This window comes from Rhea americana, unplaced genomic scaffold (assembly GCF_003343005.1).
Source record: "Rhea americana isolate MKP2758 unplaced genomic scaffold, rheAme1 scaffold_4, whole genome shotgun sequence".
Taxonomy (NCBI): domain Eukaryota; kingdom Metazoa; phylum Chordata; class Aves; order Rheiformes; family Rheidae; genus Rhea; species Rhea americana.
The window spans coordinates 10,936,848-10,957,485 of record NW_028186534.1 but is presented as its reverse complement, the minus strand read 5'-3'; the positions used below and the strand labels follow the sequence as shown (position 1 = coordinate 10,957,485).

Here is a 20,638-nt window from a genome sequence, read left to right as displayed (position 1 = left end):
GCCCTGTTGGATTAAAGCTCCTATTTATTGGCCAAAAAACATGGGCAGAAGTAGCATATTTTTTCACAGAATTCTCTCCCTCATCATTGCAGGATGTCATTTTCTCCTTTAGTTTATATAATGTAAAAGCCTAAATATGGGTAGTTAGCAGAGCAACTGACATGCTCTAAATTCAAGTTATTCTATTTTGCTGTGATTTTTGTGTGTTCTACCCTTAATTTAAAAAATCCTCTTTTATGAAAACTACAGAGTGCCAAATCACAAGTAACATGATGGAGGTCCATTACAAGTCTCCAGCAATTATTGCCATTTAATTACTCTAAATGAAGTTTCAGTTCGCAGTCAGTAGGGCAGAATTTGAATAGGTACTCACAAAAACGTAAGTCTTTTTATCCCATACACCATCTAGCCTATTGGATTTTCATTAATATCATTATAATACTAATCCCAGTCCAATGAATAGTATACATTTGTCAGAAGGAAAAGAACCAAAGATTTTGGACCTAAAAAAAAAGCGCCCTGTATCTGACAAAAATCGAGATTATCTGCTTTGTAACAAATGTGAAAATAACCATGCAGCGGTCCCCACAGTCAACCCTCAGTTTCATGATTGGTGTTACCTGTGATTTACAATTTCTACCATTCCATATTGTTCTAACCACAGTTTACCAATAATTACATTATGTACACAACAGGTTGGATTTGTCCATGTATAAGCTTCATTATGTCTGTAAAGAAAAATAGAAAAATAAATTAATTTCTGGAACTTGAGATAGAACGTAGATCTATTTTCAGTTCTATTAGTGGCAGGGCAAAATATTCAGCATTTCTGTGAACAGCAGGCAGATAGCTTCAAAATAAGAAGCAGACTTTTCTTTATAAACTAATAGTATGTCATAYGTAAATATTAGAGCCAATTAATTAACCAACATCCCCTGTATTTTTCTTGCTTCTTGAAGAGTTGAAATATTAAGTTTTAGCATTGCTATGTTTTTGACTACAAATTCCAGGCCAACAATCGCACAGGAATTCATCTTTTTCATTTACACCTCTGAGGTTGTACGTGATATAACATAATGCTCACATGAGAAGTGGACTGACAAAATAATGCGTGAAGTTTTCTCTGCAACTCCTGCAGCAGCTTTGCAAACTTCTTCCCACAAAACCTTTATTATAAACCTCTACCATAATCCACAGAGTACCTTTTTATGGTAAGAAAGTAGTTCAGCCTTCATGACTGAAAATGACTATTTTTAGTGAGACTTCCAGAAGGGAGGTTAGTCACTATGAAGGTTTGAAATGAAGACACTCCTCAAGAGTTAGTCAGATTAACCCACTTAAACAATTCTTAATACAAACACTGGGTGGTAAAAGCTTTTGAACCCAGAGAGAATGGTATTAGTCAGCAAACTTGACAAGGGCACTGAGCTTCTAACACCAAGACCCTTTCTCCCAGGCAAGCTGCGGAAGGGATTAGAAAGAAAACATACAGAGGGGAAAAAATTAAAAAGGCAGCTATTTCCCACAAATATGCCAGAAGTCCATCAGTATATGAAGCCTGTTCCAGTGTCACTGAATGCAGTAGGATTTTTGTTTTATTTAAATAAACCTTCTGTCCCAAGGCCTTTACTTCAACACAATCCAACTAAGGTTGTGTTTTGTTTAAGATTTTTTTTTTAATTAACATGACATAATAACACTATATTCAAGCTTCATAAATATGACATTTAAAAATCTAATTTATTACTCAACTCGATCCTTTCCCCAAGATTTACTGAGAAGAACTAAAGGAAAAGTCCTAAAATTGAAGGAGTCTCCACTTTGCTTTTTTTAACTTGTTTTGTAAAAAGCTTTAGAAAGATGAGTTAACAGTCCTACACCCTTAAAAGAAACTATTCTGTAAGTGATCAAAACATTAAGCAACTGGATTCCTATCATCAATGGCTTGACAGAGTCAAAAGTCCTCTATTTTCACTCATTTTCAATACTGATGAAAGAAATGCTAATGCTACCTAGTAAACAAGTCAAGATACCTAAGGAAAGTTTGCAAACCCCACTTTAATACCAAAAACGTAGAAAACAAGCAGTGACCTTTTTGTGACAAATGGCTTGTGCTACTGCTTCCATCAAGTATTCATGGAACACAAACATTAAATATTTTCAACCCATCTGTCATTTTCCAGTACAGTGAAAAAACACAGATCATTGAAGTTTGACAAATTTTTCATGGCAAGCTGTCTTCAAGTATACTTTAGAACAATGACTGCTCTTCTTCAGGAAAAAAAAACCCAAAACTGTATCGCATCAGCCTTAGTATACGTTTTTCTTCATGAACTACTTGACAGCAAAAGCTTTTTATAGCATAAAATTTAATACAAGGCACTCGTGCCCAGTGCTGACAAACGGAGGCATTTTAGTATTTGGGCTGGAGGAGTGAGAAAGAAGTGTGCTTTCTAATGCATGTTTTGCATACATACATTCATGGTTACTTACAATAAAGTCAYGGTTAACACAAAGGCAGCACTTAGCTGACTTTAAATTTTGCAACCTAAACAGTTACTTGTTAYGAACTCAGTCTGGAGCATTTCTCAGACCTACTCAAACCAAGAAAATAATAAAAATTACAAGATTGAGTGGTTCAAAATTTTGAGCTCAATGCCTGCTACAATAGTCTGTCTGCTACTAACTTGAAGCAAATATTTAACAGATATGCCATAATCATTTACACTCCTATTTAAAACTGTATCCTGTAATTTGATTAGGCAGAACAAGAACTTTAGTGGCCTTCTGAATAAAGACTTTCTCCAGTAACAAATTTTGATTTTTGTCAAGTCTATACAGCAATATTCTTTCTATATTCAGAACTTCCTCTATTTCGATCACCATTCTTAGGTAAGACAAGTTCCTATTTTTATAAGCCTAAAAGTTTAGATCCCAGCAGCTCAATGAATAAACTACACTTTCAAAAGTAACTACAGGAAAAGTCAATACTCTATATGGCAGAGAAGTTGCCTCTTCATTGAAACCAAACATCTAGAAGTTTCATAAGAAGGTATTTCAGAATAACCTAAGATAGGCTTGGGGAAAGCTCTTACAAAAKCACCTTTAGGTGCTTAATTGTAGAATGCTTTTTCTGTGACTATAAATTTGTGCATGTTTGTGACCTATTCAGGAAGAATAGAGAGTCTTAGCGTTACCAGGGCGCAAACCAACTTACAGAAAGTAGCACAAGTTATAAGAACTATAATCAATTATAAAGAAGCCTAAAAGTAATACAGAAAGGCTGTTGTGATTTTATTAGGAATGCGATCATACCTTGCTAAAGGTAAGAAAAAGCATTAAATAGGTGATAGAAATCCCGATGAACTCCTCAGGTTTTCCTGTAGCATAAAGGCAACTATTCTGTAGTGACGCTTTCCACACAGACACAAACATATTTTCAAATGATAAAGACCAACTATGAAAATTACACAAACAATGAGTTTGAACAGCCTAGTAATAGAATTTTAGCTCTTTATTTAAATTGTATGTGCCTTCAAGGAACTGGTAGAATTCAATTTTTAAGAAACGATTTTCATAGTAGAAAAACAGGGTTTAATTGCTGCAGCTGTGCAAGCATGACATAATTCCAACAAGAGAGCCCTGAAATTAAGCAGTGAACAATAACTTGTAAATAAACCCCTGCAATCTCTTTGACAAGAGGTTTTCAGAAATTCATCTATGAAGAACCAATAGGATGTCATCACCTATTTTTATACAACTAAATGTTAGAGAGATGAGCATAAAAATATTTATTTTCTCCTCATACTCACTTCAGCAGCTCCAATGTAATTGTTCCCCGAGGCTCAGCTTCTATACTCTTTCCCCAGAATTTTAGTTTGGGGTAGATTGATCCATGAAATACAAAGTCTTTATTGAGGCCTTCAGAATAAAATGCACTAATAGGTGGGTGGTGGCTGACTTGCTCAGATATAAACCTAAAACCTAAATCCTCCCTTAAAAAAAGGGGGGGGGAGGAAGAGATTAAGTGGTTAATCAACAATTTTTTTTAACCTTACAGCAGAAAAATATTAGTTGACACTTGAGAGGGAAAAAAAGTCTTAAGGATTTTTACATTACATGCCAAGGTTGTGTTCCTTGGCACACAACCAATTAAATTGAGGAAATATACTCTGAACACCTTTTCTCTTATATACCAAAACAACCCACAATCAAAACTCCTAAATGACTTTTACCCAGAAAGGCATCCGAAGCTGTTTAAAATAACTGTTGAAAATTCTGAAGCTATTTGGGCAGCAGTAGGTCTGACTGCAGTAATTTTCTCCACAGCATACATATCACCCATTTCAGCAACCTGAAAGTTTCTCAACCTAACTCCTGTATCTGACATGATCACCAAAATACTTTTAAAATTAGTTAACCATTAGCATCTGGTAAGGAGAAATGTCAGACCAATTTTTCCTCTGAAGGAGGAAAACTCTACCTAAAGGTAGAAATAAAATTCTTAGTTTTATAATAACTTCTTGAAGATTGTGTTAGTCTGGGGGAAAAAAATGCCGTATTTCAGAAATATACTTTAACTTTTTTTTTTCACTGCATAATCAACCAAACTGGCATCACAGTTTGTTAACAACACAAATAGTTCCCAAAATAGTTCCCAATTTAAAGTAATTATTACCTTGTTAATTCATAGGTTTCTCCTAGAAGTGGATTAAATGGTTTGCCAGTTCTCTCCCACTGAGAAGCTACAGCAGAAACTGCAAAAGCAGCTACAGCCTAAAAGCAAACAAGTACARATAAGAACAATACATTAAAACCACAATTTTTGTATATTATGTTTAGATATTACAATATTTTACTATTCATTCAAAACAAAGGAACTATATATTGCTTAAGGTTAAAACTTCTATATTAATTAAATTCTATAGCTCACAAAACTGAGGAAATGCAGTTAATTAGCATCTCATTTTCAAAAAGCAATTGTTTTCTCAAGTACATTGTCAGGGTGTGCTCTGCCTCTTCACCTACCTCTAAAAGTACAGCTCCTTTTTTTTTCTTTTTTAAATATGCTTTTCTCTTAACTAGCCTGGTACCATCATGTCCAGTCCTTTACTGTGAGACTAGTCAGATACTATAGTCTACCCTCTAAAATAATCTGCTTCGGAGAAAAGAATGGAAAAGTTTGTCACAACAACTTTGATCTGTTAATTTAAAAATCATGGAGCCACCTAACAAATCAATTTAGAGTAATTTAAAGATAAGATCTCACCTTCACAAAACACACAAACACATGAAGAAAGTTACGGTTAGAGCAGTACTGAAAAGACTGAGCACCCTGGATGTGATCAGTTGTGGCACTCTCCTGCACTAGGCTTTTGCCTCAGTACCTATGCACAGCGTCAAGTGTGAAAGTGTGAGCATCTGATATCAGCCACTATGAAACAAACTTGTCAGGAGGGGGCCAATATGGGTATTCTTATAATTTGCTTCAGAGAATGCAATGCACTTAAAGAAAAGACTCTGGGAGGAGAGTTCTTCTGAACTAATCAGAGGGTGGAAGATGTTACATACCTGCATTCTTTCCAGGGGATTTGCATGACTACAAGCCTTATTAATGAGGTATATATGTTCCATATACTCTGTTATCCGTTGAAGGAAACTCAATGGTTCATTGAAGACAATGGGCATCGTAATTTTAGACAGCTCCTAAATGATAGAAGTAAAAGCTAATTTCTTAGACACAACACTAAGTTATCAAATGACAAGAACGAGAATTTCGGAAGAAAGTTGCACATGAAAATAATCTGTTTAGCTGTAGCATTCTTCAAAAGACATTTAACAAGCCTACAGGATACTTCTAGAGTATTTCAGATGAAAGAGGCTAGAAGCACTGCAAAACTCTTCAAATTTTGATCAAGCTAGCCTAGTAAATTCCACACAAACGTTATCTTCTATTTTGTGTTCTACATAAAACAGAAAAGGTTAAAGTTTCTATCCTTAGCAGCAATGATGTGCCAACCAGGTCATTATAAATATTTAAGTACTATGCTTTCCTCTGAAAGCTTCAAATATCTATTCACATAAAATCCAGCTATTTTTACTGCTATAGCCAAAGATTCAGCACTGTTCTGCAATACAATGCCCGTTTCAAAGAAACGGTTACACAAAGAATAGGATTTAAAATTGCTTTAACAGATTTCAGTGGCTTTATTTAAGCAATGTTATTTATGTCCTGTAACAAAGATACGGAAGTTTCTCATTCCACGTCAGTATCTCACATAAACTCCTAATTCTCAAGTTCTTCTACTATATCCAAGTACATCTGGTTGTTTATTAAAAGAAATGTGCTCACAACTGAGCACTTTGAGCATTTACTCAAGTACTTACATTTGTGGAATGGAGAATCCCACCAGAAAAAGTTAAGGCAATGCTCTCCTCACATTACCATAGGCAGTAAGGAAAAAAATGTCACCCCTAAGTGATGTAAATTGATTTGGTTCAAATACAGCATTCTGGCAGATACATCACCCATTCTAACAAAAGGAGTTTTGTCAACACAGTTACACCAGCTCCTAGATGACACAAGTTAAACTAGCGAAGTCAGCAAGCCTTCTATGTTGCACACACAGGACTGTACTGGCAGATGCAGACTAGATATGAATGTAATTGATTAATACTCCTAAAAAAACAGCTATGGTAGCACGGCTCTCCAGTGTAGAGCCTCATTTTCATTYCTAGTAAGAATGAAGTAGTGAAACATGAAACCCAGTTCTGAAAAGATCAAAGGAAAAGAATAGTGATGACCAATGAAGATGCAAGCACCCAGGTCCTTTAACAAAGACCAATGTAAAGTCCATTTGGATTCCAAGAATAAATCTTATGACCCAATTACACCGTTAACAGCCCGAGCCAACACCCTGGCCTTCCTCAGAAGAAACATTTATAGAGCCCAAACACTTCTWTCTCCTAAATCAGAGGAAAGTAATTTTTCTTGAGTTATCATATTGACTTGATTATGAAAAAAATCAAAATAAAGCCTCAAATTACATTTTGCTAAGTATAGAATAAAAAAGTGAAAAACAGAAGGTTGTATCAATCAAACCATATGTGACTATTTCTAAGGGTTTTAGACTAGTACTTATCAGACAACACAAGAAATGCCAATCTCTGTAAACAGTTCCATTTAATAAATGGATGCTGAGATTTAAAACRTTGCAGTTTCAATGTAACTCCTACAAATAAATGCTCCCTACAAATAAAAAACACATCCGGTTTTCTTTTGTGTCCAGGCTTTAAACAACAAAACTAACCAGCTGAAGCTATGATACCTAACAACAGCACAGTTATCCAAATTAACTTACCAGTCCAATGCATTTTTTTAATATGCTCCACACACTAAAATCACTTCTAGAAAACATCGGGGCAGGTAATGATGTCCTGTAACAGGGAAAACACAATAACTATCACTATCAATCCCTTAAATGAAGAGACATATTCCTTTGTAGGTCTTGCAGTACTTCACAAAAGCAGCAAAGCATTGCTCTAAAGCTGACAGAAAAGGTAGGTGAAATGTTTTTGAGTTCCAGAGAAATGACCTCTTCCAGTGGTAACAGCCCTTAATGTCCCAATAGAGTGAGCCAGCATGTACATATTTCTTCTTTACTATGCATTAATATGTGTTTACCTGTGTTTCTTAATTCCATTTTCTTGAATCTCTGTCTCTCCATTATGTTTTCCAGTCCTATTGCTTTGGTGTGGATCTAGATCGAGCATTTCTGCAGCTTTATTATTCGCTTCTGAAAAGTCCCCCGAAGAATTGTCAGAATCGAAGCCTGTTTAAAAAATAATAATACAGCAACAGTTTTCCTAGAAACCTTATTATTCCCACAGTGCCACTCATTTTTTAATTCTTACAGCAGCAGAAGAAACATAACAGGTTATTTTATTTTAAAATCATTAAAGAACCTTTATTAAGTGACATAATTTGGAAATTATGAAAGTATTTAGAGTCCAGGGTTGCATTAGAATCAAGCATCCTCTACTAATTTTTTATATTCTTGAATATAAACCTGATTTAGAATCTTTTGAGTTCTGTAGTAGCTAATTAATTATAGTTCTCTTCTTCAGAGCTACAGTATGATTATGATACTTTTGTTCACTTGCATGTTTTTTCACAAAGACCTTAAAAAAAAGATTAACTTGTCTACTCATACTACTAACAGATATGGGTTATTATAAGTCAGTGGCAAACAACTAGGATACTAGAGCAATAGAAGCTTAAGATATCTGATTTCTTTTTGCCATCCATTTGTACAAAGCATGTAATACTTTCCTAATGATGACAGCAGGAACCTGTGAAAACCACACAGAATCATTCACTGAGCTCTACAAGTGACCTAAAGCATGACCTGGAGTAAGTGGCTCCATTTCTTACAACTTAACTCCATCTACTTGTGARGCAGAAATACCTTGTGAAAAAAAGCTATTGAAAATATTGTTGTAGCTATACACTGGTATCCACAATAAAAACATGCCTTGAACAGCTTTAATTATCAAAAGTTAAATCAACAGGAATCTAGAGAAACATAAGTTTCCATAGTCAAACAGCTATTCATTTTTCAGTTAGATCAGTGATGATTTATTTTTGCATACACTTTTAAATAAGGAAATTGTAAATATATATATATATACACACACACACACACGCAGATACACCTTTGCACGACTAAAGAACAACTGAATTCTGTGCAYTGGAGTTAATGGTTGCAAGTGCAGATTCCTTGAACAACTTGCGTGCATCTTAAAAAATAATTAAAAAAAAAAAAAGCAGTTTTATACTTATTTTCTTTAAAGGAATCCAAAACCTAAGAAAAACGAAACTTCCCACAGAAGAATCCAAATACAGTGTTCAACTGTTGCACTTTCAGAGCTCGGGAAAAAAAAAAAAAAAACACACCCTTGTTTTGCATAAACACAGAGGTACAACTTCAGCCAATAACAGCATGAGAAAATGACATCAAATATTAGATTACGCTTATTTCTACCTTGATCTCCCCAGGAAAATTAAAGTCAATACTGAAAGAAAGGCTGCCATGCAACCTCATCCTTTATAAGGCATTCATTCAAAATGAAAAAGCTACATTTTTAGCAGGTATAAATACCATAAAAATAACCTTCAAAAATGCAGAAGGAAGTATCATTGATATTATCGCACTTGGTAAATAGCAGGTATAAAGGGTGATGTAATGTATTAATCTCTCTTGATGTCACAAGCATATAATTATACAACAATAACCACACCTTAGCAAGTCTTAGTACTTAATTGGAAAGTATGATAGTTACATATGCTCAGGTCATTAAAATGAAGACTACCCTGAAACACCTGTCTCAAAAACATATGCCTATCTTTAGTCAATCCACAACAAAAGAATATTAATTATTAAAGAATGGCATTTCTAATTATACAGTAGTCTTTTTTTGGTACCTGCTAAAGATACAAGCAGATGGAAAAGGCAAGTCCTGTATCACATAACAATATAACTTACTAGTCTAACTGATCAAGCGGGGGGAAAAGAAAATGGACGAGCCATCAGGTACACGTCCAGAAAGCTGATAAAATACCCACAGCCTGACATTAACAGGCACTTCAAGGAGGTAAACACACCTAAACACAAAAGAAAAGTTTCAAAAAAGGAAAAGTCATCTGGCTTATAGGGGAATGGTTACAAAAAACATCCCTGGAAATACAGCCTTTACCTTGTGCCTAAAGCCTGGCAAATTCTGTGAAGTAGTCGTTGTCTTCATCTATACTATTCTTTGTTTTTCCTCCAYGATTCACAAGTACTTTGCTCCAGGCTTGTACATCGCAAAAGGAATTTAGACTTGGGGGGGGGGAGGGTGTATAAATGGACAACATCACTGATGACTAAAGAAATACTGGTTCTAACAAATTTGTCTTCAGTGTACAAGCAACAAAAATTAAGACCCTGCTGCAGAACAAAAGGATATACCAGAAGTGTTAGTCCTCTTTGTTAGAGTATATCTTCAGCCAGTTATATTCATTTTTTTATTTTTTTCCCTTTTTCTTTTTTTTTTTTTTTTTTAATTAGGGTACACAGCTATGTAATCACTAGACTTTCAACAGCTGTGACATCTACCTTTAAGTAACAGTTGGCTTGTCTACCGCACACCAATTGAGTACATTACAGAATTTTTCTGACAAGCAACTTTTAAGTATTATAGTTCTACAAAAAACTATCTAGAGGATATTCTTCACAGACTAGGTTTTGTAGTGAAAAAACTCTGGGAATAAGGACAAAAATGGGGATTTAAAAGGCAGGGAACCACACACTGAAAGACATAGTGTTAACARTTAGCTAAATAAAAAGTCCCAACTTATCTGTGTTAAGGAGGAAATGAAAGCTTTTAAAAAGCCTCAAGTTTTCAAAATCATTCACAGAACACATAAATTGGGTGCCAACATTAATCTATTTCAAGAGCTTAAAGAAAAGTGACTTGCCAGTAGCTCTAGCTTTCATAGTCGTCTTCTTCCCCATCTGCAAATGAAGTAAGTCTACTCAGACTATGCTATACATCCACCCACGAGACAGCAAGGAGGCACAGTATTCTGAGTCACGTAAAGACACAAGACCGCCCTTTTATACGCTGTCAGCAACTTCCTTAAAAACTAGTTAAACCTCGTCACTCAAAACAAAGGGAATCAAAATAGCATAGTACCAAAAACCTACAGATCTAAATGAGAAGGAAGATTAGAGATCAGCAGACAGGGAATGTAGATCGCAAGTAAAATTAGRTAATTTTTTTCTTTGCCAGAAGTTACATTTTCCACTTTTCAATAGTCATCTTCACAACAGGTAGCTGTAGCAAGCTATTTCCAATAGGAGGCAGGCTGACCTTTCACTAGATTTACAGTACTTAAATAGCATGGCAGAATCTCCTGATTCAGTCAGATCCAAACATTATGGAAATGTATGAATTTGGCAGCTGACACCTCACCTCTTCCTCCCCAAGAGGAGGCAAATAGATGGCAGTGAACAACTGTCAAGCAGTAAGAACCAGAAGAGCAACATGCTCACAGATACATCAGGCCAGATTAACCTCACAGACACAGATGGGAGATTCCATGAACTGCAGGTTAATATTCAAAAAAAAAAAAATCAAAACAATACTCTTATTTTTGAAAAACAGTAAATTATCCTGGTAATTAGGCAAGCAGTTCTGTGGCAATCCTTTCACAAAGTACTTTGGCAAACAAGTATGTGACAGAATCAAATAAAAGATACAGCTGTAACCCAGGAGAACCCAATGACGTGCAGCCTCTAACAAGTCCACAATAACATTAATAAATCCAGGGTGACACAGAGCAGAAGGAACTGATCAAAACTATGTGGTTCCTGTCTCACATAATATTTTGAAAATTTTGAATTCTAAGAATTTACAAGTTTACCTAATCTAGTCTCAGACAAGACTATTTGTGAACACAGCAGATGCTGTGCTGTCACGAACCAATTGACACCACAGTTAAGATTTTCCAACAGATTCCCAAGGTAAGCATTCATTCATGAAGATGTCATATGTCCATCTGATCAGCAAAGGTAATAACCTCTGAATGAGAAGAAACTCCTCTCCATGGAAACTATTCCCCATTCACAACCTCAAGCAAAAGATTCGTCACCTATATAACACAGGCCATCCTGCATGTTTAGAAGTGTAATCATCATGTAGCCAGGATAGAATCATCTGTCAGGAGGATGTTTCCCAAACACACAGCCTGCAATTCCACCACATGAACTTGTCTTTTGGATGTGACAGGGACAATGTCAGAAGCAGAAAAATTAACAGAGAGATGAAATCCATCCTGACATAAAGCAAGTCTCCTTAGGACAGATTCATGTCCTAGAAGTGGATTTCATCAAGCTGGAATTCCAAACCAACTGTCTCTGTAAGTCCACCTTACCTGCTTGTATCTGCYATACTACTTTCATTCCCTCAATGTTAATGTTTCCCATTATCTCCTTCCATTCGTTTGATTCTAAGTTAAGGAATCAACATGCACTATTGCCAGCATTTCTCATTTCACCTCTATTACAGGATTTCTAAGGAGACATTTAAGTGGAAGAATTTTAAGCTGCTTCAAATTTTCGAAAGGATTTTATTAAAATAATCTAAGCATTTCATTTCACTATTAGAACTATGTAAGTAAGGCTCTTACAAATAACCATTYGTCCTTAGCAGTACAAAGGAAAGTACTATTTGATACACTGCTCAAATGTGAAGTGATTCATGTTTGCTTTTCTAGAGACAACACTGGCTGGCAAAGACTTTCCTATCTTGAAAGTAAACTTTCATACCATTTTGTTTCTGATTAGGAAGCTTCTTCTACATCAGTTCTTTGGGATAAGTTTTCCATTAAAATAAATAAAAACAACAATAATCTGTGGAAGATGTTTCACCTTTCAAAGTGTTTTAATGGCATCACTTCTCAAGATTCTATTAAATAGCCTACATTTTACAGAAAATGAAAGCAAGACATTGGTGCTAAAGGACTAATTGTGCTAACAGTGATAAAGTGACAGCCACCAGTAAGTGTTTAAAAACAAAATWAAAAAAACACTGAACTGGAATTATATTTTTTCCATCTTCTGAAAAGAAAAAGGTCTTAMTAAAGGTCATCACTAGGGCATTTTACTTCTTATTTATTCTTAATAGGACTAGATTCTATCCCCTCAGCATAAATACAATGCAGTCTGTTGTTTCTTTCAGCACTGTGTCCATCACTCACCCGTAACGGCATCATAAAACTCTTCTTCACTGTTCATCCTTCAGCATGAAATCTCTGTACAYCCAATCCAGCTTCCTCTAATGCATTGTTGAGCTTGATTTAAAAATTAAGTATTTGTGTGCTCRAGATCTTCGTTTGCAAATGCCAAGCTGTTTCAGATTATCTATTTGACAAGACAGGGGAAAATAAAATCAGTATCTTCCACATTTCTTATGCACGCACACATAAACACTTGACATATTTTTCCCWTTTCTTCTCAAGACAAAAGAAAGCCTGCACGCTTGGATTCTTATATGAATGTCATGGTAAATAGTCTTTAAACCAAAGTAATTCTGAAGCTAATACTATCTCCTACAAGAAAAATGATGCATTAGGTCACACTGGTTTTCTGTGTGTARAGAAATGCATCATATATATTATTGCTAAATATACTTTGCATACTGTAAGTTAAATTTCACGAAAGCAATACAGGCATGGAGAGCTAGAAGGAGCAGAAAATGGAACACGGAAAAAGACAATTGTCAAAGTAAAAACTTCCCTCTTCAGAAGCATAGTAAACCTTACAGCATCCTTAACACAGAAACCTTGGATCAGGCAAGGAAGTGTTATATCCCAAAAATCTCACTGCTACAGAAAGATCAGGGCTCATTCTACACCATGTCATCAGTATCTATTGAAATCTGGTCAGACCATTACAGAAGTTTTGTCAGGCTACTGCTATGAACTGCTGAAGAGACAACTGGAGATTTTTCCAGGCGTAAGAAAGGAAAATACTCAGTAAAGCCACATGCACTGCAAAGAAGTTACAGACTTACGAAGTATTCCAGCTCTGCTTTACGCACAAGCTAAATTAGATTTATTTCAGATGGTTGACAATGGTGTAATCTAAACGTGTTTATTTCATTCAATTTTAGTCAAAGCAAAAGAATCTGAAAATGTAGTTTCCACTCTTACAAATACCACTGGCTGGTACCAACAACCAGCCAAGTACAGTGTTAAATGACCGCATAGCAAGCTATCAATATCACCTCCAAAACAACCTAAATCTGTCAGTCTCAATTTTTATGATCCTTGATGATCCCACTGCTTTTGTGRCAGTAGAATTTTTCCAGAGTAATTGTAACTTGCACATTTCCATTCCAATTAAGAGAAACAAAGACAGAAGTGCACTCTATTCCTAGTCTCAGCTTTCCACACTTGAAGCCAATTCCTCCTCTTCCTCTCTGCAAGAAATCAAATTGCATGATTCCCCTGTATTTCAAGTCTTCTTACCTCATTGCCCCCCCCCCAAAAAAAAAAAAAAAAGCCCACTATTTTAATACCTCATACCAATACAATCCTTCCAATTCTTCATTCAGAAGGAAGAGCTAAAATAGCTTATCTATTAACACCTCAAGGCAAACACTATATTCATTATGTCTGTCAAGGCCAGGTATTTCAGTTTGCTACTTGCTCTCTCAGAACTTTTCCCTCAGGAACTCCCTATTTTGCTTGCCATCATAGGCTTTTGCATCTGTGCACCATGGTTAGCACCTGAGTTTCCACAAAATCTTCAGTAATTTCTTACTTACAAGGCCTCGAAGGGCAAAACGACATGCAGCTGTTTCTTGTGACTGTTACTACACTCCTGCTGCAATCGCTCAGCTGAATGACAGTTTTCTCCTCTTTTTCCCTGTCCTTTTCTCCAGTGATAGACCTTTAAGCGACCTTCAACTTTATTGCTTATCAGCAACAAGTTTCTGATTCAGATATGTCAAAGTATCATTGTCCTAGGGAAGGATGCAACAGCTCAAAATACTAAGAAGTCAGAAGCACATAAACTTGAAGACTTTCARTGAAAGATCATCTGCAGAGGTTCTGCTTGCAGAAGGCAAAGGAGTAGCAGCTTCACTTCAAAACAATACAGGCAGTTCAGGGCACGAGGAATCAAGCTGCTACAAAACCAGAGAAAGACAGAAACCCTCTTAACCAATAACTAGTTCAAAAGTAGTAGCTACCGCAGATTTCTGGATCAACTAAACAGGATATTACACTCCATCTCAAAAAAACAGTGGAATGAATTATGGTGTTCTAAATGCCTATTTAATGAACTTTAYAGCCATAATTCACTACCAACAAATTAAATACTGGAATCTGTACTGTAAGTACAAATCAGCAAACCTATCATTGTGTTATCTAGTTTCATGGTTTRTAAGACAAATCACAAAGCTCATCTGTTTCCTTATATTTTAAGGCCACAGATTGGTATATACCAATTTTTATTTGTGTTTTGTGTACACACATAAAAACTGCCACATTTATTTTTGTTTTTAACAGACCGATTTCCCCTCAGGAGAGATAATATTTTTAAAGATCAAACTGAAAAAYAGATAAAGCAAATAAAGCTATCATACCCATTCACAACACTACAACTTTAYTACTGGGTTAGTAAATCTGAACTGTAAACTTATCTTCTATCTGGCTCCAAGAAATCCTCTGCACTAAGTTGTCAGGAACTTGTCTAGAAACAATTCTACTCTTTGCAATTACATTTGAAGTGGGTGCAAAGCAATTAACAGAAGACAGTTTGACATTRTTTCCTGAAGCAAATCTTTAAGAAGAAACTATTTTGGTAGAAGCAAGTTTTTCTAGTCATTTTACCTATTTGCATGTAAATATCTAAAATATATAAAACCAGACTAGCAAGAGTTAAGCTAAGCATAGCATGAGAAGCCAAAAATTCGCAAGAGCTTCTCATAGCTTCTAATCAAAGGACTACCATTGTGGTTCCTCTCAAATAAGCCTTTCGCTTTAGTGACGTTGTAAAACTATCCACCAACAGGTTAAACAAGATACTACGCTGTCCTATAACACAGCTTAGAAATGCTAATACCAACACTGATATAAGAATTCCAGGTTGGTCCCAAGCAAGTAACCCAACATATTAAAACTCCTTTGAATTCTCACATTTCTGCATGACTGATAACCATGGACAGTCCTCCTCTTAAAGGGCATTAGGATGTTTTGCCAAGGCACAGCAGCACTCAATTTACTATCAGCAGTTTTTTTTTTTTTTTTTTGAAAGATATAAGTGATAGACAATCTAAAAGGTAATTGCAGAAGTTTACAAAATAAAAGCTAAAGCTATTTTTTTATTGAAAATGCAATTTAAAAAAATCTGATCTTATTACTGGAAGCAAAACCTTAGAAAGACATGAAAATTTGCTATCATTAGAGTGTAAGAACAGTCATTACACTGCAGAAACAGGATTCAGTCTATTTTTTTTTTACATGCAATAAACTGTGTGTTCTATCTTCACTATGAAAAAGGCCTTTGTTTTTTATAGGCAAGTTGAAAGCCTCCATGGATGCTCACTGACTTCATTCACATTTGCCACTGGAACAAGTCATAGACTGGGATCCTAGAACTGCACTGCAGTTTGATAACATTATGCTTTGTCTAAGAATGCAAGTGCCTTAAATTTACCACAGAAAGAAACTGAGCTGTACCAGGAAAGTAATGTAAAAGTTGATAGATAAAAACAGAAAACCAAGATCAGGGCCTTACTCTCTTCCAAGAAGAAAGAAAAAGTTGTGTAAAACTACTTGAAAATTTGACTAGTAGCCCATTTGCCTTTGGGGAGTAGGGAGGGGGAAGGGGAAGAAAGGGGGAGAGAGCGGAAGGAGGAGGAATGCATAAAAATGAAAGTACTTTTACAGACRACACAGAGACAAAACAAAGCCTACAGCTGCATTAAACACTGCAGAAATAAGAGAAAACACCTGCACCAAGTTCAGAATACTGCTTGCAATACATTCAGCAGAGAGAAAGTTACTAAGGTTGACATACAGAAATACAACTGTCATGAATGACAAGAAACAACCGAGCAACAGCTGTTCCTAAACATGCATGACACACTAATGGTCCCAACAAGCACTGCTGACACTAAAACGGATCCTAAGAGAGTCAGTCACTCAGAGGAAAATATGCTTCCCTCAATGATGTGCTTTGCAGCCTTTATGCAGCACATGAGCAGGAGGCTAGGGCTAACCAGAAAATTAAAGTATTCCTATCACTTTCACTACAGCGACAGCTAAGCTTCCATAATGACGGAAGAAAGTTTTACTGTACCTGTCAATCAGCTCGTTATGAATAATGTCAAACTGTTCTGTCAAGTATTGCACTGAACTGGTAACTTGACAGTAACACGTATCAGGTGATCTGGCTTCCAATAATACACTTTGCTTTCAAAATCTTAACTCTGAACAAATCAGAGGGTGCTGAACAGACCCATCGGCCCCAGCAGCAGAAGGTACAAAAAACAACTTTCCAAAGATACAGCACCAGGCTCTTCTCCTATCAATCCCATCAGTCACGGATTTTGCACATTTCTGATCTATTACCATTTCCCCTCACATACATTCATTTTTAAACTAGGACAACAACAGTACAAGACTCCAAATCACTTTTTTTTAATAAAGAATCTGATCTGCTCAATGCATTCTGCAGCATGCATACAAGCCTATATATGAGAACACATACACACTTTTAGAGGGAAGTCCTATTCAATCCTATATAGGTTTTTCTCTGAAACCAAAGGTATGGAGATCCACTGCCTGATGAGATGAGAAAGGTCCTTCTCTGGTTCCTATATTCTACACAACTACATGAGGCTGGTGATATTATCTGTAACAGTTGTCCATAACGCCATTTTATTTGCTTATAGCTCTGCCAAGTACTAGAAGTTGAAGTTTGCTATGCCATTTATCTACCTAGGATAGTAATTCCTGAAGTTCCTTACATCATATGCTCAAATTTCATTCCTAAACAAAGAAAAAAAAACTTATGCCTGTGTTGCTACAATCCTGACATTCTCATCATTTATACACCAAAAAAGGCACTAAATCCTGCTCATAGCAATGTGCAATAGTTTAAACAAGCAATTATCATGGCTTAGTTAATTCAGCATAACTAGTTGCTCCCTACTAACTTGTTCTTATATATTAATCTTCAACAAAAAGACCCAGTTAGGTTAACCAAAAGAAACTATTCTCCCTTGAAGAAATATTTACATTTCTACAGAAAGGCAAGCATTATAGCTAGAGTAACTGATTTGAATGGAATGCAGTTCACCAAGATCATTTTTGAAATCTGGCTGACTGACTACATCTGCAGCGTCTTTCACCTCTGGATCCAAAGTTGCAATTTAATATCACGCAGCAATTTTGGAAAGTAAATGTTTTGCTGACAACATTTCTATACCTTTACAAATCCTGATTTTTCACTCAATATGCTCAGTTTTACAAGTACAGAAATAAAGACTTCTCCATCGTAACTAGCAGTATATCCAATTAATGGATATACTGGATATGGTGGAATTAAGTTGCTGCCAAAGAATTAATGAATTAGCATTTTTATTAACTTTTTCACATGCCTAGAGAGGTTTTGCTGGACCTGTACTTCCACAGCAAACTTTAAAACAAAGTAACAAAGTAACTTTGATAACTCGAGAGAATACTTGAAAGTAAGAAAAAAAGAAGAGATGAAAGAAAAAAAATGATAGTCAAGTGAGGTTCTCATCAAAATAACTAATGAAAAATTTCTGTTACATCTCACATGATTAAAATACTGCACAATTATTGCCACATGGGAGGAAGAGAAGGGGTAAAATCACATAAGCTCTGAAAAGATGTTCAATTTTCGGAATTTCATTTTTCTTTAATAGGTGGAAAAGAGACAAGTTCAATTTAATAGTTTGGACAGAATTTAAAATTAGCTTGATGCAAAGGAAAAAATCTATTCATGGCCTCTTTAATTCATCTAGCAACCTATGTTAATAAAGAGCAACATTTTCATTAGTTTGCTATCTTGGGTCCAGGACAACTTTTGTCCAGACGAGGAGAGTCAAACAGAGCCAGTAGAAAAGTAAATACATAGCGCCTTCATATTGGCACTAAAAATATAAGAACTAAAAAACAATAGTCCTACAGCATGACTAGTGGAATGGGAGCCAATCCCATCCTTTCCTTGAGTTGTCAGCTGAATTTAACATAGCAGAAGTACTTCAAGGGACAGAAATAAATAGCTTGAACTAGAAGATAAATATTCATGTGTTTTTTTCTTCATATAAATCTCCTCAAAGCATCAAATTGCAGTGTTTCATCTCTGAATGAAAGCTTCAGCAAGGATGAATCCTAATTGACTCGTAAAATTAGGCTACCAACAGCACTGGATCTAAAACATCTATAAAAATTTACCAAGAAACCATTTTATTTGGCAAGTTAGATACCTGCTATAATTATTACACACTTAAAATCTCTTCAACTAGAGAACAGCTACACAGACAGCAGCATCCAGAAGGGAATTTTATTTACCCAGTTAGATGTGCTTCTTATTCCAAAGTCTTAATATAATAACTACTTCTGCCAAGATTAAACTCACTCAACATCCACAGTAAAAGTGCAACTTCCTTCTCTAAGCCTGTTAAACAGAGCATAGAAAGGTTGAGTGATGAGGATAAGCTGCAATCTTGGCCCACCATCACCTTTTAATTTCTTTGAAGGCTGTTATAAAGCTTTATGTAGCCAGGAGTTACAATTAAATGCACTCGGGCCAGTTTTGAGTACTCTAGAAATGAAGCATATGAGGCTGATAGCTTAGCTGAACTTATTTTTAAAGTACTTTAAACAATAGTGGCAGTAAAATGCACAAAGTTTAACTGTGAATACACCAACCAAATAGATCTAATGGTAGACGGTATCATATTTTGTTTTCTCAGGCCTACAGACTTTTGATGACACTTCATAAGATTAAGGCCAACTGAGATGTCAGGATTCTGGTTTGTTATAGAGTTAAGCCTACAAAATTTGTTTCTTTCTGCATCAGAACAAACTCTAACAACTCTCCCATATCCTGAGTATGCCCCATCACAAGACTCTTCAGTCAGAAGCAAGATTTATTGAACAGGAAACTTGTATTGATGAATCTGCACTGAAAATACTCTTAGCAGTATAGTTATTAACCACATACAAAACTGACAGCTTTTCCCAGTTTCACTCTGGCCACAAATTCTATTCTATGGACAAGAATGCTGACTTGCAGAACTGTTACCAAACCTAATAAAAATAGTGAGGGAACTTGATTCCATCAAATTAGTATTTTCTGCTGCAAAACATTTCATTGAAATTCCCACAGAATTCCACAATTGTTCTCCAACTTTTTAATACTACATCAATATTGGAGAAAATTTCCCACTTGAGTGTATCTGGTACACTATTATTTAAACTATATAGCCTTTCATTGTCCACAATTGTAAAAGATCACTTTTTTTTTTTTACAAGCCTTCTATATCCATGATGCATAACACCACATGTGATCTTGACTGATGTACCAGTTCACTTCTAGTCACTCCGTTAAAAAAAAAACAGTAAATCAGTATCGCCTTGTAAAACTAGTTGCTTCTTACTAATTTCCTAAACATTTGTTTTACTTTATTTCTAAGAGGGCAAGGTGAGAAGTAATCAATAGCTCCAAGCACAGTAGCTTTGGACACAATTGTCAGTAGATATATAATTAACCATCCATGAACATTTATCTTTGAACCAAAATGTACTTTGAAGATACAATTAAGTATCCTTTTATATTTTTCATCATCATGTAAATATAATGTAAACATTTTGATCACTGAAATCTGAGAATGTGAAGATAATTATGGCATACAACATCACTGGAAAAAAATTAAAACAGCGCAAATACTTACAGGTTCAGTTCACTGATTTTCCTACTCATAGGAACTTTTGGACATTTGTTTCTGTGCATCCATTCTTTCTTTGCTGGTACATTTTTACATTTATTCT

The 20,638-nt window shown here is 35.5% G+C and overlaps 1 protein-coding gene across 3 annotated transcripts in view; it reads right to left on the bottom strand.

Annotated features, from left to right (window-relative positions):
- Nucleotides 1-20,638, bottom strand: part of OSBPL2 (oxysterol binding protein like 2) — a 37,480-nt gene that overhangs the window by 11,751 nt on the left and 5,091 nt on the right. For all 3 annotated transcript variants that reach the window (XM_085314144.1, XM_085314147.1, XM_085314146.1), the window contains 7 exons: nucleotides 12,803-12,965; nucleotides 7,685-7,832; nucleotides 7,362-7,437; nucleotides 5,572-5,706; nucleotides 4,679-4,776; nucleotides 3,813-3,995; nucleotides 621-728 (listed from right to left, as the gene is read on the bottom strand). In XM_085314144.1, the coding sequence (XP_085170270.1) occupies nucleotides 621-728; nucleotides 3,813-3,995; nucleotides 4,679-4,776; nucleotides 5,572-5,706; nucleotides 7,362-7,437; nucleotides 7,685-7,832; nucleotides 12,803-12,839 (785 nt within the window). In that variant the 5' untranslated portion in view covers nucleotides 12,840-12,965. The remainder of the gene's footprint in view (nucleotides 1-620; nucleotides 729-3,812; nucleotides 3,996-4,678; nucleotides 4,777-5,571; nucleotides 5,707-7,361; nucleotides 7,438-7,684; nucleotides 7,833-12,802; nucleotides 12,966-20,638) is intronic.